Source organism: Typha latifolia, chromosome 1 (genome assembly GCF_019914945.1).
Source record: "Typha latifolia isolate L0001 chromosome 1, TyphaL0001v2, whole genome shotgun sequence".
NCBI classification, from domain to species: Eukaryota; Viridiplantae; Streptophyta; class Magnoliopsida; order Poales; family Typhaceae; genus Typha; species Typha latifolia.
In genome coordinates, this window is record NC_133086.1 from 22,848,805 (window position 1) to 22,864,522 (window position 15,718).

General features: G+C 35.6%; 1 protein-coding gene across 2 annotated transcripts; it reads right to left on the reverse strand.

Annotated features, from left to right (window-relative positions):
* Positions 1-539: 539 nt before the first annotated feature.
* LOC140790740 (uncharacterized) lies at positions 540-15,317 on the reverse strand. 2 transcript variants are annotated; one of them, XM_073140966.1, is made up of 13 exons: positions 15,146-15,317; positions 10,410-10,825; positions 9,566-9,812; positions 7,928-8,040; positions 7,632-7,711; positions 6,818-6,959; positions 6,611-6,691; positions 6,303-6,407; positions 5,971-6,153; positions 4,691-4,783; positions 1,189-1,328; positions 1,043-1,109; positions 540-938 (listed from the first exon to the last, which is right to left on the reverse strand). In XM_073140966.1, the coding sequence occupies exons 2-13, from the start codon at positions 10,800-10,802 to the stop codon at positions 819-821; spliced, it is 1,764 nt and encodes a 587-aa protein (XP_072997067.1). In that variant the 5' UTR covers positions 10,803-10,825; positions 15,146-15,317; the 3' UTR covers positions 540-818. The 2 variants fall into 2 exon arrangements, with proteins under 2 accessions (XP_072997067.1, XP_072997073.1); XM_073140972.1 differs by lacking the exon at positions 15,146-15,317 and adding an exon at positions 14,795-14,918.
* Positions 15,318-15,718: the final 401 nt, after the last annotated feature.

The following is a 15,718-nucleotide window of genomic DNA, read 5'->3' on the forward strand; positions in this document are numbered from 1 at the left end:
GAGAAATAAAAGTAATAAATGAATGAGGAAAAGAAAGAGGATGAAAGAAATAGAGATTGAAATGATAGTTAAAGTAATGCCTTTTTAAAAGTAAAACAATAACTAATAAATATAAAATAATAGACGAAAAAAATTTATGAGAGAGCAGTAAGTATTACTATACTAATATAAGACTAAAGTGAATATCTAGTTGCGACCAATATAAGAGAGACTTGTGACCTTTGAACATCAACAATCACAGTGATAGAATCATATCTCATCCAGCAAGCATCCCAAGTTTCCAACAGCACACAAGTTTCTTTTAGGTCTCCTGCAGACAGTATTATAGGCAAGCCATTGTACCAGAGTCCATGGTTCGCAAAACATGAGACAGCTGACAAACAATGCAGGCTCTTCTACAAACTGAGGTTGCTCAGATATGCCACATCATAAAGGCATTTCAAACGAGCATTAGATTTTCAATAAAAGCACCCGTCTCAAGACCTTCAGGTGGTGATGCATGGAGATACTTCAGGAGCAAAATGGAAGAAAATACAGCATGAGCACAAGAGCAAATGCATAGTTAACTCCAACAGAAACCACTGGTTTGTTGGAGATTAAAGGAAACAAAGCCATATGATTTCATCTCCAGGTAATACAAAAAAAGATAGTCCTCCTTTCCTCTAATGCCTTTACTAACCAGAAAGGAAAAAAAACATTAAAAAATCAATAATTGAAACCACAATGCTATCCACACTTAATAAACACCATTCGCAACAGCAGAGGTATTCGTGGGTCATGAGAAACATGGAAAACTTTGATGCTACGATGAGAGTTAATTAGCTTGTCATCATAATGGAATCACATGCCTGAAGTGCTTGGCCAGCAAAAAACCTGACATCCACATCAGGGTCCTCACTGAGGTCAACCAAACAAGGTCGTAGTGTCTGTTCCACAACCTGCAAAAACAAACCCCAAACACAACGAATTTTGGTTTTCATGATGACAGAAATAACTAACCTCGAAACATGGTAAAACAAGACTAATGCTGACAATTACTTACAGAATGGTCCAGTATTGGTACTAGGGACTGCATCACCTTTGCCACATTGAATTTAATGTTTGGTACCCTGGAGAAGTTGGAATTAATAGCAACACTCAAGGTAGTAATAATCAATTAAACATCTGCAGTTTGTTCAATTAACTAACCTGTCCTTTGAGGCAGTAATAATCACAGGCAGTAACTTTTGGCTCGTGATATCAGAACCCAACACAGGGGCCAAAAGAGAAATTGCTTGTAGAACGGTCATACGATACAAATAATGTGGATTAACGATCTTCTCCAGCACCTACATGCAACATTAACACAATATCTTGATAAAAAGAATAATAATTTAAAGGGTTAAATATATTTTACACCCTGTGAGCTTAGTTCTAAAAATTAAAAATGCCCCCCTATATTTTGATTTATATCCCTTGGCCTTATTGTCACATGAATAAAATTAAAAATCCAAATGGACATTAGTGAAGATGCAATATTACTATAATCTCCTTATATTATATCTAGGGTAGACAAAAATCAGACTTGACAGCAAACATGCAAAAATAGGCCCTTATTGTATTACAGAGTTGCATTAGTTTGAGTAAATTGATAAGAGATTCGCATTTGTTCCAGTAAATTGATAAGAGATTTTACTGTGCAAGAGGATTGAAATTTTGTAATTATCTTGGCAAGAATGAATCCGCCAACTGTTTCCTAATGTTTTCTTTCTAACTTTCCCAGATTCATTTTAGTTCAAACCATAGATGGGGGACAAAGTGATAGAAAGCAAAATATATTTTTTATTTAGGCTAATCACAAGGGGAAGAAAATATTTATCATGAAACTAAACCATAAGCATAAAAAAGAGTCCTTAGACCTATAGCAATTTAATAAAAGATGAAATACCAATTAAAAAAATTGATACGGACTTGAAGCCATGATATGGTTACAATAGTGGCTAAGGTGCACAAGGGTGTTGCACCATTCTTCTATACTTACTAGTATAGAGTGCATGCAGCACGCCATGAAGCACGGATACTTTATTTAACCCTCTACTGACATTAGGTACATACAGGACCTCGATACAACCTTGATAAGGCCCAATATATATTGAATACCACTGGAGAAGTATCCGGATTAAGAAAAATAAATTTAATTTTTCAATACGTCTTTGATACAGCAAAATACGACTCCGGTATATTTTTTAATCATCCAATCCTTTTTTATGCTAATTGATGATATAAAACAAATACTTTATATATACGATTATCCAATCTTTCATGATACTTTAAAGACTTTATTTATTTGATAACACATTAAAAATATAACTTGAAAGCCATTGGAGATCCAAATTAATTGTTGATTAGTAGTTGACTTAGGTTTAGATGTTTCACTGATATTTTGAACTTCATATCAGTTTCTGTTACAATATTATTTCAAAGTAATATACATATAGATACTAAATCTGTAACTTTCTTTTCTTATTTCATCATTTCTGGGATATTTTCATTTTTTACCATATTATATTATTATTTATTTATTGGCGTATCTATGTTGTATCTATATCCTACTATTTAAATTTTGTTGTATCCCCCGTATCTCATATTTGTATCCGTGCTTGATAGGCAACATGTCTGACATGTAATCCCCAAAAACATATGTCTAGTGCGTGCTCTCCCTCACCAATGAGGAGTGGGTAATTATATCTGAATAGCAAGCCAAATTGGCAAAGCAAGTCCTCCAATAATCTTTCAACTCCACCAACCCATAGGGATTCAATTTGCAGCAATTCAAAACTAAGAAAGTTATACCAAATATAACTTAAAAAGGAAAGAAAATGATAAGATAGTTTTTATGTCTGGCGTTTTCTAATGAATAATCTAGCCACTATCACAAAAATAAGGAAAAAAGAATAAAAGATTAAAAATAATTAAAAATACTCCTCTTGTTGTAAGCTAAGAATTTGTTTGGATAGCCCAAATTACTATAGGATTCTATGAGTTTTCCTATTTGAGTGTTTGGATAATTTTTTGAAGGGAAGTTTTTCCATAGGAAACACACTCCTTTGCTGGATTTTTTTTCCTACACTCTCTCCCTCACTCTCACTCTCCTATCACCACTCTCTTTTCTCCTCCACCTCCTCAAACCAAATACCAACACGACCATCTCCCCACCACCTTCTCCTCTTCCTCCATCCATGACCACCTTCTCCTCCTCCTCCTCCCATCTTTTTTTTTTTTCTCCAAAATTTCATAAACTTTCCAACAAGATAAATTAAAGTAATCCTAAGGAAAAAAAGTCGCAAAGGATTCTCTACTTGTCTTTTCAATTCCTACATATAAAAATTCCAGAGGAAAAATATCCTGACTTACCTAAGCAGGCCCTAAATATTTGGTAATTTGTAGTCTTGATTGTCTTACAAAGATTTATGCCACTTCCTTCTCACTAGTGCTATAAGAGCATTGCAGTCTGAAAGAGCAAGAAGTGTGCAATTAACCCAATCGCTGGACATGCTGTTTCCAAACATAACTATATGACCACAGCATGCACAGTCAAAGCGACTTACTCCAACTAATTCAAGACTGTACAAAATCTGTATGTGCAGCATGGATCAACCATCTCTATATGAATGTTTCCTGGTCTTACATAATTGGGATAGAGCTAGATAGCCTGGTTATCATCTTCCAGAAAATTGTAGTATTCTTACCAATCTTCTTCTATAAAATTACAAGGCATTTACACAAAACAAACCCTTTAGTTTGCAAAATAGCAAAAATAAGTTATTGTGTGCATCTCTTATATAAATTATATGCATTTTATTATAAAAATGTATACATCTAGTATAAAACATGAACGCATTCAGTTTTAAGCATGGTTCGCCGGATCGGCTAATCCCGATCTAGACTCGATCCGAACTCTCTCTCTTTCTCTTTCACTCTTTCTTCTCACTCTCTTTCCCTCTTTCTTCTTACTCTTTCTCTCATTCTTTCTCTTTTTCTCTCCTTACATATAACCATTATTTCTCTTATAGAGAGATCTAGCTCCAGTGAACTTCAACAAACTCCGGCGATGCAAATCTAACTCCAACAAACTCTGATAAATTTTGATATATAATTTTTTAATTTATTTCTTTATTTTCTCTCAGTTTTTTTTTAATTTCTTCAACTTTCTACCTTTTTTCTCTTTTCTTCTTCTTCTCCTTATTTTTCTTCTTCTTCTTCTTCTTCTTCTTCTTCTTCTTCTTCACCGCACCATGGTTTTTCTTTTTTTGGTTTGATTTTCTTCATTCACTCTCTTCCTATTGCACCATAGTTTTTCTTCCTTTATTTTCTTATTTTTAGTAATTTTTTTCTAAATTTTTAAAAGTTTCCTACATTTTTTAAATCATATTTAGAATATTACATAATAAAAAATTCGATACGATCCAGGCGAATGATCCGACCGATACGTATTATTTTTTTGAAATGCCGATACCAATCTCAGTCCCGATTTTTCGAACCTTAGTTTGAAAGTCCAATCTTGCTATTCCTAAAACATAAGGGCTTTTCTTTTGGCTATAAAATTACTAACAAAGTATGGATGCAAAAAAGGTGAATGTCAAAAGAAAATTGACACAATTGCACGAAAAGAACAAAAGTGGAAATACATAATCATATAATTATGGCAAACCTGTGGAACTATATGTTGGGCCGCCCATTCAGGTCCAAATTCTTCTGCAAGACGTCTCAAGTTATTAGCAGCCGCATCTCGAATAGAAAAGACCTGCAAATTTCAAGCATGTGTTTCAAATAAAGCTATTACGGCCATCGATAAACAGTACATGGGCGAAAATTTGGATATTATTTTAAAAACAATCTCAATACAGCTTGTGATTATTTGTTTCCAATGTTCAAAGATTTAGAAACTTGACTCGAAAACCCATCCAAGGCAAACTTGAAGATGTGCCCACTGTCTCCTCTGTCTTGAGTTTCAATGCAACTTTTTATTAAGTATCCGAAGTTAGTGCTTAGTATCGTTATGAACATCTTCGTATATCGGCAACCATTAATTCATCATATAATTAATCCATGTGCCTTCTTATCAAAAGTAAGGAAATCTAGACAACTAGCAATGTTGCTATACTGGATCCCCGTAGTTTAAGCAGATCAAACTGCAAAAATGATAAAGCTAATTTACAACAATTAGCAAAATTAATGCCCATTGATTATATTTAACTTTGAATGTGAGATCTACAAGAATGATAATGCACAGCAGTGACTATAAGTCCACATATCCACGCTAATTTCATGGAAAATATTGAATAACTCAATTTGAAGCAGTATACAGAAGTGACTTTTCTTCAGAGGCTTTGTGGTGTTGAATACTCTCATAACTATTTTCCAATACACGGATAATGGCCTGGCCTTGAGGGCAATCATATTAGGTCTCTAGAATAAAAGGGAAAATCCATTAGTAGTAAATTTCATAGGATATGTACCCATGGCAACAAACTATTTTGTGCATGCGCTGTTATAAAATGAAACTAAACAGGTATGCTAGAAATGCCAAGGACGTGGACTGCAAGAGGGAGGTAAAAAGTTAGGTAAAAAACTGGAATGGATTGTGTTGCATATAATTATTAGATTACAAGGACAAATCAATATGTGATCAAAAGTTCATATCAGTGGAAGTGGACTGCAAGAGGGAGGTGAAAAGTTAGGTAAAAAGACAAAGAACTGGAATGGATTGTGTTGCATATAATTATTAGATATGCAAGGACAAATCAATATGTGATCAAAATGTCATAATTTCATATCAGTGGAAATAAATTAATGTCTTTTATCACAATCAGATTATAATACTAATAACACTAGACTGCTACTAATTGCAACCAATCTATTAGAACAGATAATAATACAGGAGTACCTAAAATAACAGAGGAACAGAAGGAAGAAAGAAAGTGGTCATACCTTATCTTCCAACCACTGCATGCATAAAGCCCCAAGTTTGTCATTAAAAAAACCTACACCTAACTGACTGGCCAACAGAGGAATGTACTCAATTATTGCAAGTCGAACTCTCCAATGCCTATCTTCTGCAAGTTCAACAATTGCCGGTAGTAATGACTGGGAAAGGAGATCGATTCCAATCACCTGCATGGTCATTAAACTCTAGCTATATATTGGATGATATATTAATAAAATCAAATAAAACCTAACTAAAGAAAAATGCAAAACATTATTCAATAAGACAAGGACATTAGAAAACAAAAAAAATGGGAAAAAAAATGCAATCAGTGTACCTGGTTTACTTGATCAAGCTTGCTAATAATATTGAGCCGAACATCAGGAAATTCATCTTTAAGCAGAGAAAGGAAAATTGGAAGCAGCTGTTCAATAGTTGCATCCTATAAAATTGCCAAAGATTAGTTTACCTTCTTATAAATGAACAAGAAGTCTTAAGAGCAGATAGAAATTAAAATGCAGGTCATTCATCAATTCAGAAGAATGACTGAGGAAGAAAAATATGCAATGTAAATTCACTGGTACCCATAATGTTCAGGGAAAGGCATTACATAATGTTAAATTCTTGGGGGCAAATATACCATACCTTTCCAAGGACCGGTGCCATTCCCATAATTACTGAAGCTAAAGCTGAGCGAACATGCTGGGAAGAATCAGATGAGAGTTCCTGAAACAATATTATATTCTTAAGAGAACTCCAAGAGGAAGAAAATTACACATGCACTAACCAGGATCCAAGCAGAGGTAAAATGCATATCACAGAATAGATCTGACATATTTGAGGCATAGATACCTTTACACATGGAAGAATGTGTTGAATTGCAATCTGTGGATTTAAGATTTGACAAAACTTTGTCACTTTTCCTGCAGCTGCTATTCGCACTTCAGCCTCATTATCACGAAGAAGCCGAACATAAGCCGGCACCAAATCCGCTCTGACATGATTAAAGTTGCAAAGCAAAATATATAAATATCCTGAAAAGAATATAACGATAGCAACTAAACAGACATAACAATTGCCCAAACAATGGTAATGATGAACTGTGAACCGCAAAACACTGAAGTAGCCATCATGGCACTTTTGGGCTAACCAGGCAGGATAAAATGTAGGAGCGCGCTATTACGTCTGATACATGTAAATACTATGGCCAGAGACCTGAATAGCTGGATGATAGCAAATCTACCATCCATGCTTCAACTTGTCAACTCTGGCTTTATCTTTCCATATGCAGGATGCTAGCCTATGTGTTAAATCACGTCTCTGGTCAACAATACTTCTGTAATGATGTTTGTCAATGTGTAGACATTATTTGGCCTTTTCTTCATTCCAACTCTCTATCTTTCAAGTTTTTATAGAACAATTTTCTGGTAATCAGGACCAACATTACATTAGCTTAAAGTTTGAAGTTTGTATCATATCTTTGATCAAAATAATATAGAGTTATAGACACAAAAAAGGTAACTGTTCAAGTTTCTACATATCCAGAATATTGGTAATTAAGAACATATGTTTTACAGGACAACAACTTTGGTTCATATCACCCACTATAGCTCTTGACATCCACCGAGACCCTTACACTAATCACTTCTCGCAAAACTATCATTACCTTGTAGGTTCAGCACCAACTGCTTCACAGAGCTCATACAATTGATTTGCAACCATATAGCGCACACGCCAGGATTTATCCTGTTTGAAAAGAGAACAATGAGCATAATATACATAGTATCCTGACAAAGAGACATCTTACTTGAACATTTTGTCATCAATAACGATAAATAAAGCACAAAAAGCACTAGATAACATTGAAGGATAAAGACAGCTTCTCAAACTGAAGAAAACGTTTAACTTACAGTAACCAATCAAAATGAAGTTCATAATCATTCACTTGTGTAGCATGCTGACCTGTGAGAAATTCACAATAACAGGAAGAATATGAGCTGCACAATCCTGGGTTTCCAAAAGCTTTCCAAGAGCAGCACAACCCTCAACAGCTAACAACCTTACAGAATCTTGATCTGAAATAAAGAACTATTAGTAAATCTGGACAAACGAAGATGATAACATTTTAGGAAAAAAGAACAGTAAGAGGTGTTCATGTAAAATAAATGGAAAACACATCATAGAAGATCAGATCTATCCCAGATCAAGTAGGAAACATGTACTGTCTCAACAAATAACATAGGTAAGGTTAGAAAATAGAGCCAGGACCCAGGTAGAGAATATCATAATCCCAAAGAAAGATCGAGAGAAGCTCTAAAGTCTAAACAATTCAAATTGCAAGACTTGACTTCACTATACATCGTGGCAGAAAATCTTTGACTAATATGAACTTCAATAAAAAGATTTTGGTTTGTTTTGGGAACAGAACCATGAAGAGTCATGTTCAAAATTATATCCTGGTCAGCAATATTTTGAAAGGGACAAGTGTCCTGAGGGCTAATCATGAAAAACCACTTGAATTTACTGGACATATGAACTAGACCAATGAATGGTGCCAATGCTGGAACATTCATTTCCACAAAATATTGTATGTACTAGTTTAAGTATGCTTTTACAACTGAAATCAATGTCTAATTGTACTTTGAAATACGCCAATTGCCTCAAGCTTCTTAATATCTTTGCTTAACCTGGTTCCTATATATAAGATTTATACATGCTCGAAGCTTCTTTTAGTCTCCCTCCATCTATAGCTTCCACATCTAAGAGCTTGCATATCACCTTTAGGACACATCCTCAATTTTAGATATCCGAAGAGAATATAAATATTATCTAAATTAAGACAACCCATAAATGTATTTATCCTGAATAGAAACATCCAGAAGTTATCTCTACATTCCACTTATCCTAGTTAGGGCTCCATACTCTTGCTAAGCAACCAAACAAGTAAGAGGTGATGAGACAAAATCATCATAAGAATCCATGAAACTATAGTGAACAATGGAGGTATGTCTATTGTGTATAATCCAAAGGTGACCAACAAGTATGGGAGTGAAGTCTAGTAGAAGGATAATGTAAACCAGATTATCAGTACATATGCCAATCTTTACTAGTAGGTCTAAGTACAGTCACAACAATGAAGTGTCAATGTACGAGCCATGTTCAACTCTAGCACTTTCTCAACAAATGGATGTCAATAACAAGATATCAAAACATAATAATGGACTTAAAAAGAAAATTAAAGTAACCAATGGGTGATACATGAACATATCACTAGAGTCCAATTGAAAAAGAGAGAAATGCTATTTGGAATTTAGCAAGAATGGCAATGGGACATCTCAGCCATGGGGATCATGCCTTGAAGTTGAGAATTTGGCAATAGCATATGAAAGGGGAATCTCGGAAATGACAGGACTGAGAGTCTAAATGACCAGCTAGAAGCCTATGTCCATTGCTTAGCATCACTATGACATAATGATAGAAGGAAGCACCGAGCAGGTTTTAGGTGAGTAGCCAAAATTAGACATGTTTTCATGAAAGGCTAACTCGATAATGTATAGTCATCATAGAAAAAATGAACAAAGAAAAGAAAAACACAAGTACCATCCTGTGTTAAGTCATCAAATATTGACATTATTTCTGTCTTTAGATGGTTGGCTTCAACTGTAGCAGCAAACTTCCCTAAGTTTGATGCAGCAGATCTTCTCACCATAGGCATGTCATCTTGACATAGCTGCGCATAAGTTGCCCGTAGTTCTGTTTTTGATAGCTCAGGTGCGCTCGGATAAACAATATGAAAAAGCCCACATGAGGAAACCCTAGCAGTGAACCACTCACCAGCTGCTAGTCTCTGAAATGAAGAGTAACAATACTAGAGAAGTTAATGAAATTGATAAGAAACTTTACCATATCACCGGTAAATGGAACCGTTAAGTTTGAGTTGAAGGTGAAGAAAAGAATAATTAAAATATAAAAAGGGTAGAGCTTAGTTCATTCATGTTCATTAACAATTTATAGCCCCTCTTTGCTTCATTTACTTTCCAAAAAACACATAGAAGAAAGAAGCTAATATGAAATATCTATAGTGAGAAAAGTAACAACATTTGCTTTTATACCTTTTAGTCAACAAACAAGATATTAAAGAAACAACAAATTATAATACACTGAATTGCAAGAAACATCATTTCAAAAGGTAAGTCAACGTTAAAAAATCAAGCAAAACATCAAACAAAAATCATCCTCATATACAAACGTGATAAGATGGTAAATTCAGGATGATCATACATATAAAATCATCACAAGGTTCTTCAGGCTCTTACATGCCTAAAGTTTAGTCACATTGTTAATCAATTTCAAATCAGTCTTGAAAGTTCTAATCATGCAATCAATAAAGCATTGAGCAAAGATTAGGCTCGTTATAAGAAGAATAATTTCTTTCCTTTCATACCTTCACTAATGGAATGAACGAGTCCACCAAATCGCTTTCCTTCATCTGGACACCAATTCGACATAGTGATTCAACAGCCTTATCCCTAACACAGGTTTCCTCCACAGTGCATAATGCTTCCAATGGCGGCAGTAAAACATGAGCATAATCAATTCCTCCCACATAGGGAAGAAAGACCCCCAACTCTTCAGCCATTGCAAGAAGGACCTCATCATCATCATCGTTATTCTCACTGAGAAACGGAATCAGTTCCTTTCTGGTTCTTTCTTCACCAAGAGCCCGTGCAATAGTTGATAGCCGACGGATGGAATTTAACCGCAACTGAATGTCTTCATTTTTCAACTCGTCTATCAAGATAGCTATTGGGTACAGTGGCTCATCAATCATAGCCATCAGAATCTAAATTATGAGCACAGCTGCGGAGAACAATTATAGAGGGGAACAAATAGCAAAGTATAAGGCATAATGAAACATTTGAGCAATATAAGCAAGAATACAAAGAAAAAGATTGTAATTAAGCAACTAAAACCAGAAAGAAGTTAGATTATGAAACTCGAATCAGAAATGGATCTTTTGTCTGATACGTAGAACCAAATTAAGACCTTGAGATAAAAAATTAACATAAAATCTTGAAATGACAAATCCTAATACCGATACTTAGAGCCTTGAAACTAATATAAAACCTATCCTCAAGATGAATCCAAAATGTTTACCTAAGTACAGAAATGTTCTTTCCTCAAATAACATGTAAAACAATATCATTATCTCAATGAGAATTTCAAGGAAATGAATTAAACAGCAAAAAGCATTGAAATTGTAATAACCCAATGTTAAAAAAAAAAAAAATTCTGCACTGCATGGCACGACAGCTCGTGCCATGCAGTGGCAGCGGAGATGGGCGCCACGCGCCCCAAGCGCCGGCCCGGCCAACCTGGCCGAGCCAGCTGGCGCGGTGGGCCCCTGCCACCGCCGCCGCAGCCCCCTCCCCACCGCTTCTCTCTCTTTCTCTCAGATTCATTCTCATCTTCCTCTCTCTCTCTCTCTCAAACACCCCTTTTCTCTCTCTCTACCCGTTGCCGCCGTCACCTCCACTAGCGCCGGTGAGCTTCCCTTCTTCTCTCTCTCTCTCTCTCTCTCTCTCTCTCTCTCTCTTTCTACCTCTCTCTCTCTATCTCTCTTTCTCTCTTTGTCGGCTTCCTCTTGGGACCGCCGGAGGATTGAGCCGTCGGCGAGAGGCCGGCCGCTGAGTGGCCACCACAGCCGCACCCCTCCCCCATGGCCCGACCCTCTTCTTCTTCTTCTTCTTCTTCTTCTTCCTCTCTTCCTCCTCCTTCTTCCCTTCTCTCCTTTGGCTGCACCCTGCAAGGGGTGCTAGGCTCGGCCCAGTGCCCTTGCAGCGCCTCTTGCAGCGCCAGGCGCTGGGCTCAGCCCAGTGCCTTGCTGTGCATGGTGCTGGGCTGAGCCCAGCACTATATATTATTATATATAATTTTATATATATATATATACTTATATGTACCATTAGTTTAGCTTAGTTAATTTAATGTATTTATGTTATACAAATTAAATATAATTATAGCATAGTTAGTATATAGTTCTAATTATATCATGTTTAGCAAAATGTCTGCAATATAAATTACTATTTTAATCCTAAGTAGATAATAGTAATTATTAGGGTTATGTACGTATATTCTTACGTAATTAATTGCGATAACTTAATTCTTATTTTCTTAATTATCAAAGAGAATAATAGATAGATAAAATATATTTTAAATACACTATTAAATAATATAATTATGATTAATAAATAATAAAAACAAATATAGAAATGAAGAGTACATAATTACAACAAGAAACTATCCTTTTGTCGGGTTAATTTTAATTAATAGAAAGACTGACATATTTGTTATAAATAATTTCAAATCCCGACCCCCCTGTTCAAGACCCTGTGGACCTAGTTATCGAGGCTTGATCGTTATCGTAGCAGCGTGAACGAGTGATGGTTTGGTATTTGCAGTGGTGTGAATAGTCTTATCCCCTAAACGCCTTTTTCAAATTAGAATATATTATATCTTATGTACACGCATGTTTTGACATCCAGCATGATTATATGATTTTATCTAGAGATGATTTCAGGCAAGCATATTTTATCATACATTTGATTAGGCTGATCTGAGATATAAGTACATTGGTGATATATAGAGATGATTATACTGTTATAGTTTTTATGTCGGGATGATCTCTATCATGAGTATGCATGTGATAGACTAGCAAAAGTATACATGGTTAAAGTCGGTATTGCATTATTTTTCTCTCGGCTTCTTTACTACCTAAATTCCTGAGTTGCATGATCTGTTGTCGTACTGGATATATGCATATGATTTATCATATATAAGAAATCATAAAAGTACATGTGTATGTGATGTGATGTGATATGATGTGATGGCTGGAACGGTATCTGGTCCGGACTGGTACTGGACATACTCTTAGCGTATGGCAGAGTATGGTGATGGCTAACGGTTGTACTCTTAGCGTATGAGAGGGTACAACTATCATTGATATACCCTTAGCGTATGGCAGGGTATGATTACTTTCTTCTGAGATACCCTTAGTGTATGGCAGGATATGATTTATCTACAAAGATACCCTTAGCGTATGGCAGAGTATGCTCTAAGCTTGTGACATGATGTATATCGAGTTTGGGGCCGGGTATCGTAGTCCAGCATGATGGATGATATTCAGAGTTGAGACGGTTGATTGTGATAGTGAGAGATATGTGGATTATATATGACTCTGACATATACGATTATCTAGTGGTTGGCATGCATCATGCATCATCATTGATGTGACCAGTTTCATTATTGTTATACATGATATGTCGTTATATTCGGTGATGTTATATGGTAATTTCATCATGTGATATATTTTTTAGTTGAGGATATAATATACTCATTCATATATATGTCATTGAGGATACATATATACATGCTCATACATGGCATAATGCTACTTTCTGATTCATATTATCCAGTATATGATTTACTCTCTGTTTGACATCACTGATTTGGAGTAAGGTCTAATCACTGAGCCTTTAGCTTATGACTCTCTTTGTTTTCTCCTTTTTAAAAGTCCAAGCGAGCGAGTGAAGCAGGATACTCCCTTAGAGACCTTGCGAGTGGGTGAAGAGTAGTGTGTGATTAGTGTTTTGCGCTAGATGAGTTCTCTTATTTGATGTATTAGTGGACATCCTCCAAGTATGTCTTTATCCTTGTCTTATATTCTAGCAGGTAACTTTGTACTTATATAATGATGTATATACCACCGTTGTGTATATGTAGTTGTGAAAAACTCTTGATTATGTGTTGTGGCCTGTGTGGGGCCCATGTAGGATTATTTGTATGCTGTTAATAGTTAGACTTGAGTTATTCTTAGTTTAAATGTTGTGGATAAAATCATGATATTACTACAGGTTTATTTGATTGTCAGTATCTAACTGAATGGTCAGGTGCTATGCACGTGCCGTGTGGGCTCGTGCTATGCACGTGTTTAAAGTTTGGGTGTCACAGAAATTCTCCTGGTACCAGTGTGTTCCTAAAACACTTCTAAGGAACAACCTATCACCTATATACATCTCCTTAATATTGTGCCATTTTAGTCACTATAACTCCTAAATGGAAAATACAAGAGGCAGCTAATGCCTCTGTAGTTCTGTAGGAACATGTCCCAAGAGGCAGAATGCAATATTCATGCAGAAAGGTGGCAAACTCAAAAATGTTAAACTTCTTGTCCAAAATGACAAGTTAGATTAAACCAAGAGACGAATTAGCTGATTTTACCAAGTTTCCAACTGAAGAAGCTGAAAGAGCTGATAAAGTAAGTTTTCAAGATGACTATCGTTGACAAGTATAATTTTAGTTATTTGCAACAGAACACTATACAAACTCACGTAATAGAAGAACTGGACAAATATAATACAATCCAACAACAGAAATTTCAGCCTCAAAACAAGGGGAAGATAATTCTTAAGAAGGCTATGCCATGATAAAGGCTTCAGTAATTCTTAAAAGAACAACCATTTATCTATCGACTCATGAATTAACAGGATTTCGAGGTTAACAACCAGAAAATGGAAGCAACTAATATATCGTTATACATTATATCTGACCAAGAAATGAATTCCTATCTATAACAAGAATAAAAAGATGAGGATGAAGTATACGGATAAAAGTGGAAGGACTTCTGGCACAAAACCAAGCAGAACGAGCTCGAAAAAAATTCGTTTCCTTAATAAGTATCCAAAAACGAAAGAACTAGGCAAACTATGATAGCCACTCAAAGAACAGAACAAAGCAGGAGAAAGAAATACACGAATCAAGAATCTAGACCTCCGGCAAAAGACAAATTCTTGTTCAGAAACAAGAATACCTCCAAAGGCACAAATCACGCACGATCTATTCAAAATCCCAGTTGGGGAGCGGAGACTTAAATAGGAGTCCAAATTCCTGGTCACAAAACTTCAAGAAAGAACCACCAACCCAACAAGGGGGAGAATAAAAATCAGATTTCATCTCCAGATCACGAATAAACTGTAAACCTTCCACTTCCAAGAAAAAGTATATACAGAAGCAGAGAAAGAGAAACAAACCCTAATAAAACGGAGATCCAATTACGGAACCCTAACGCAGGAGGATTCCAGATCTGTGTGGGAGGAGAGAGAGAGAGAGAGAGAAGCGAACCTCGAGGAGCGGATCAAAGCCTAGCTCCAATGCGCGGAAAGATCCGAGTGCGTCAGGAGGGAGAAGGGTACGGAAAAGAACGGTCGGAAACCCTTGAACTCAAGGGCGTTTTTATTGCGTACTCGGCCCGCTGCCCTTCTGTTTCTTTTTACCGTTTGATATCAGCGGCAACGGCTGTACAATTAGATATATTTTTTTAATTACAGATATGTTTTTTAATTATTAAAATAGGGCTTTTATAAATTAAAAAAAAAACTGAGAATTATATATTTTTATAATCGATGCATGTTATGGTGAGCCCGTTATTACTAATAAAAAAAGTATACAATTAAGTTATAAAAAGCTCCTTTCTAATGTTCTTTGAAATGCTATGGAAAGTATTAAGGAGAAAAAGTAGAGTATTTTATGTGGTAATTCGAAATGCTAACATGGCTTTATTTATAACTATCTAGTACCATTTTACCTTCCTAATATCGTTCCCCTTTCTATATATTAGATCTTTATATTTATTAGAATATTTAACTATTTCATATATGATGTCCTTAGCATTGCCATTAAATTATCAACCACAGC